Source organism: Sesamum indicum, linkage group LG12 (genome assembly GCF_026168435.1).
Source record: "Sesamum indicum cultivar Baizhima isolate 11 linkage group LG12, ASM2616843v1, whole genome shotgun sequence".
Taxonomy (NCBI): Eukaryota; Viridiplantae; Streptophyta; class Magnoliopsida; order Lamiales; family Pedaliaceae; genus Sesamum; species Sesamum indicum.
In genome coordinates, this window is record NC_142668.1 from 8,341,209 (window position 1) to 8,347,357 (window position 6,149).

At 32.0% G+C, this 6,149-nt stretch overlaps 1 protein-coding gene across 1 annotated transcript; it reads right to left on the minus strand.

The window, feature by feature from the left end:
* Positions 1 to 1,665: 1,665 nt before the first annotated feature.
* On the minus strand, positions 1,666 to 5,223 carry LOC105178536 (putative GPI-anchored protein At4g28100). The gene is made up of 2 exons (XM_011102028.3): positions 4,409 to 5,223; positions 1,666 to 2,233 (listed from the first exon to the last, which is right to left on the minus strand). The coding sequence occupies exons 1-2, from the start codon at positions 5,027 to 5,029 to the stop codon at positions 1,904 to 1,906; spliced, it is 951 nt and encodes a 316-aa protein (XP_011100330.2). The 5' UTR covers positions 5,030 to 5,223; the 3' UTR covers positions 1,666 to 1,903.
* Between the last annotated feature and the right edge of the window lie 926 nt (positions 5,224 to 6,149).

Below are 6,149 nucleotides of genomic sequence, written 5' to 3' on the forward strand. Positions count from 1 at the left end.
ATGTGCTCATCTCATTTAAAATTGCTTCCATCATGTGAAGTTTTATTTGTTTAATCCCACCATTAGGTGTTTTTCTGATCCAACCTTTTGTTGTTCAAAAAGAACAGCACATAACTCTATGCATTTGGGTTAGACAAAGACCAAAATACTCAGTCTTAGGAGTCTTGAAGGATCTCTCCAAAAGCTTCAAACCTTTTTCATTATTTTCAAGGGCACTGCTTTCTTATCGAGTTTTGTGACTATCAAAGATTTTTTACTCAAATTAAATTTATTTATAATTAATTATATAAATATTATATATTTATTATGTAATTGATTATTTTTTAAATATAATATATTTATTTATCGTATAATTGATTCAAATCTGACTAAAGCACCGATTTGAACTAAAATTTTCCCTTCGAATAGTGCGTTTGACAAATAATATATATTAGTATATTCTTTTAATAATTATATAAAAATAAATAAATATTTATTAGTTTAGTTGGTAAAAACAGATTAATTTCAATTAAATCATTGTACAATTTATTTCTTGTCGATGCGAACACTTTATATACTGTAATTTGTAAGTACCTTAATAGGCAATTTATGATTGCCGAAGCCAACAAAAGTTTTTGTCAAAAAAAAGTTTATTCTAGCTTTAAATTTATTGTTAGATTATTTTTCTTTAAAGATTTTACATCACAATCAAAGATAATGCTAGAGATTATTAAGTGATAATTTTAAATTATTAATAAAATTACATATTAAGCGACAATAATTTTAATAGTATCACAATATATATATATATATATATTGGCAAGATATATTGTAAATCGTTATCTTTTAAATTGTCTTTATATATACGTCACTAATTGTTCAGGGTAACAATGCCTAAGCATTTTTACTAATTATTACTAGTAGTGATGGCTTTTACACAAATATTCTTAATACTAAATTATAAAAATTATTATTGTGACCAAATAAAATCTTATTATTTAATACATATAATTAAGTAAAATTTAATTTTAGTATAAGCCGTTAATTTTTATATTGTTAGCATCCTCCTTTTTTGTAGAATTAGTACTATACACTTTCAAGTCATTATTTTTTCAAAAGTATTATATTTTTCTCCCGCAGTTAATAAAACTTAATTTTTCTTCGATAATTATAATAGAATGAGAATTAAATGCAATTTACTCTCTATAATATGTGAAATAAGTAAAAAAAATAGCAAATTACTCCTCCTATTTTTTGAAAAATGAAGCAAATTACTATCATATCACGAAAAATTCTAATCCAAATCCAATTCGACCAAACCTAAACCAATTATATGACAATTGCAATACGCTTGTCATTTGATTAGTGTACAGTTCAATGAAATTGAACAATCATATAACAAGTGTAATGTAGTTCAACCAAATTTGATTCGAACAAAATTTTTTTCCGTATCAATGGTGTATATACAGGGATAATTTATTTTATTTTTTCAGAACACAAAGCCTAGCATTTTTATTTTTTATTTTTTTTTCACAGATTTTTTTACACATTTTCCATTACCACATAGTAAGTCGCAGTTTTCCCAAGAAAAACGATTTTATACACACTTAAAAGTACTTGAAGCAAAGCAAGAATCAGTGACGTGCAGGTTGAAGTTGACGGGAGATGGTAAAATGAAAACATGCATAGTCGAAGATTTTCTCGTACTACTAACATGTCGAAGTGAACCGAACGTCTGAAATTTACAGCGGGAGAAAATGACAAAAATGACCCCGGTCCAGTCTCCCATTTTGTCGACTAGCTTCACGTGAAGCCTAAGAGGCCCCCACCCTCCCCACCAAAACTCACAAATCACTTCACAAAAACAGAGGGGGGTAAGCAACAGGTGATGTAAGGACAAAACCCCAGCTAATCTCAAAGGGCCCTAGGCAAAAAGAAAACCGAGAATGAGTAGGGGCAAAAGTGGAATAATGTTGCTAGCAGAGGAGGGATCGTATTTTTCGAACTGTAGGGAATCAACGGCGAGGGGCATGTTCTCCTGGTCCGGGGAGCACGTGGACTCGTGGGGTGGGTGCGCACTGTACATGATGGCGCGCAGCACAGCGGAGACTGTGGGTATGTACGCCGTCTTGTTGCGGGCCAGAAGCCACGTCAGCCCCATCAGCTGGCAGTCCCTGCTCAGCATCTTGCTTGCCCGGTCGCTCAGGCCCTCATCGTCCTTTTCTTTTGTTCCGTTTTTGCCCTCCACTTTCAGCTGCAAATAGCAAAACGGACAAGGGCAATTTAGACCTTTCGACAGACACCCCACCCGACAACTTGTCGCACCAATCAGTAAGAGGCACCCATTATTTCCAAAGGATAATATATAGAAAATATAAATACCAAAAAATTAATTTTCAATATTATTTATATTAATATTCAAAGTCGAAATCCATCAATATTCATAATAAACCAATTTGTAAGATTTATTCCGTTATTTTAATAAATAAACATATATTATGGTTGATAACTTATAAAATATTAAAAAATGGTTAGCCAAACACCCCATGTGATAAAGTAATACAATCATTTGACACTTATGTTTGGTAATAATGTAGCAATTCCACATATTTAAAAATAAACATTCAAAACAAAGAGATGGACCCCAAGATATGTACTAATTTACACGTTTAAATTACAGGTACACGATATTTGTCATAATTATGAATATTCTCTCATTATTTAAAAAATTACAAATATTCTCCTTAAATAGAAAATAATTATGTAGTCCCTAAACGGTGAGATAGACATTACCATTTTACCCTTTAAAATATTTGAAAAAAATACAGAAAAAGATATGAAGGTGGATAAAATAAATTATCTATAGAAAATATAAAAAATTCTAAAAAATAAATAAAAATATAATTTAAAATCCAAAAATCATTTTGGTCAGCTCACCACAAAAATTAAATAGAAACCTAACGGAATGTGTTCGTTGTTAGATGGACTTTAAAGTTAGAAGATATTTATAATTTTTTAAATAATTTGGAGCTATTTATAATGATATCAAAATTTTAGAAAAAATCGCTATAATTTACCCTAATTTATATAAACCAAAAACATTGGAGTTTTATAGGTTCGCATGATGTTTCATATAAACTAATGGAGTAGGTTGCCAGTTTTGAGGAGTATCTTAGAATTCAAACTATTCACATGAGCTATGCCTCAATAGTGCAGTGAAATAGTGAACTCGCAATCTTAATAGCAATTATTGATCACCCCAAAAGCCCTCCAAATTCCTTCTATTTATACAAGGTTGTCTCTATACTAAAACTAAAGGTGTAGTAACCTCTATTTTATTCAAAAAACAAAAATTAAAAAAAAGTTATTCAACTTGCGTTCGATCAAATTCATCCGATCATTAATTAGTTATATTTGCCACATGATTGACCATCCTACTTATACACCAACCGTAAGATAAATATTCGCAATGAATATTTGGTCATTACTGCAACAATATAAGCTACAAAACCTATATATACTAGAAAAATTATAATGGGCTCTCCTAATATTTGTCATAATTACAAATACTATTTATTGTTTGAAAAATTATAAATATCTTCTTGAAATTATAAATACCTTAACAATTCCCCTTGTGACAACTCATTGTATTGGGACATTTGTAATTTTTCAAACAAGAATAGGACATATGTAACTAAGGCAAATAGCGAAGTCCATTGTAATTTACCCAACATATACTATACGTAGACATGAAGTAGCTACGAAAATTAAAATAACTATAGCGAAAATTAACAATAAAAGCACAAATATCGAAAATAGCTATTGTCATTTTTATACCCTATTTTTTTAGTAGTGATATCTCATATCAAGAGGGACCATATTGAGACCATCTTTGATTATGGAGGCAATGGAATGGACAAAAAGGAGAGGAAAAGCCTAAGAAAAAGGTCAAAAAGATGGAACTTTATGTGTAGAGGCTCTAATCACCAACCAATCTCTATCTTTTTACATAATTTAAAGTGCAGCAGCCTATATAGCTTATGAATGTTTGTTTAATAATCCACAAAGTTCAATGTGTTTTTATTCTTTTTTATTTATTTTTCCCTACAAATATTAAAATTAATTATGTTAAACTTTCTAAAAAATTACCTTAAAAACAGAATTCAAGAAACCATTTTGCTGGTATAGTGACTTTAAGACAAGCGGCTAATATATTTGTCGTGTGATTGGTGTATAAATTAGAGCAAGTAATCGATCATATGACGAGTGTGATACATTTATTTTGTGGGTGAAGCAAACTAGCTCGGGACAAGAATTTTGTGTAAGAAAGAAACATTCAAGTAATGTATTTATGATCGGAGGATCAATCATTGAGAAATAAATGTGAAGGAAATAAGTACTCTTGACGTTAAAAAATGCCTAAACTGACCTTTTGCAGAGCCCCAAGGCACTTGGTGCAACCAGCGTAAGAAGAATTCTTACAGTTATGCTCCAAGTTCCTGACGGCGGCGGTCGGCGTCGCGTTTCTGTAGTTCCCCGTGATGGTAAAGGCTGCCGGGCAGCTGAGGGATGTAATCTGGTGGAGACGAATGCCGCAGAAGCACAAAACGGCGTCGCATGACGCGTTCGGCTGGGGAATATGTATGTTGCGGCTCGTCAACGAGGTCTGGAGCGAGTTCACACACTTCTGCGAGTCGTCGGGCATCATGGGCATGTCGGAGCCGGTCGGGGGAGCCGCCGCCGTGACCTGAAGAGCGGACCTAGAGTGCGCTGCGAAGAGCCAGGCGGCGAGCACAGGGCAGCACCGGCTGCGGTCGAGGTTGCGGCCGCACGCGGCGTTGACGCCGCCGAAAAGCTCCGCGGACAAGTCGAGACGGCACGTCTGGGCCTCCGTCTGGACCGGGAAGGCGGGGACGGTGTTGTAATCGGGAGGTTTTAGGGGCTGGGCTGGCTCGGAAAGCAAACCGGCGAGAGACCCATGGGACTGCAGGAGTAACAAGAAAAGTAGGAGCAAGGAATAATGCATTGAAAAGTATTCTTCTGTTCTCATAATCTCATTGCCTTTTTCATTCAACTCAACTTTTCTTTTTTCCGGAGCAATTTTTCTTGTGTGATTTCTTTGTGGGGTTTGGGAGAGAGAGAGAGAGAAGAGAGAGAAAGAGAGATGCAAAATTTCTGGGGAAATGGTGTGATGAGTGGAGTGTGAATTATAACCAAAAGGAGGAGAAATTAGGAGCAGGTGAAAGAAAGATGTCAACACCTTTTACTTGAAAGAGGGGAAGAAAGTGAGAAATGTTGATAATGTTTGGATTCTTTTTTGGAGTGTTTTTGTTGTGTCTTATGGAAATAGAGAGACAAAAATAAAGATAAATAAGTATATATTAAATATAGTATGTATGTTTAAATTTATTTTTAGAGATAATCTAAAATAAGTATTGTATGTTTAATGTTGTATTTTGAGAGATAAAAATTACTATTTATTGTCAAATCACAGTCAAATTATGTATTTTTTTTATATATTTATTTATATATGTGTGTATATAAATATATGTATTTATGTCAAAATAGTTAAAAACACGAAATAGGTGTTTTTGTATAACGACAAACATTAAGTATGTTTTGATTTATTCTACAGATAATTTGAAAATAAAACCAAACATAGTGATGAACTTCTTGTGTAGAGAGAGAGAGAGAGGTGTGGAAATTTTATCATATGTTTGTAGTATAAATTGGATTACACTAATAAATAATACATATGTATTCTATAAAATTAAAAATATAGTAAATTATATTCTAATCTAGAAATATGACTACCTGCAATATAAAAGGAATGTAGGGACGAATTGAGTCAATTTAGATAATTTTTTTATTACAATTTTAAAAACTTTAGCCCGTGCCCAAAGTAGAAAACGATGTAGAAAATATTGATTAAGTTATATAAACTAGTATGCATAACTTTGTACAATTATATATTTATTTAAAGAATAATATGGATAGAATTAAAAAAAAATTGTAACTTTAAGGATATTTAGTGCTATTTATATGAATAAGATTATGCAGAAGTGAGAGAGTTTTTATTTTGAATTAAATTATATGAGATTGATTAAATATTAAAAGTACAATGTTTAAAAATGAATTATGGTTATTTTTAAAGCATATTATAACAATAT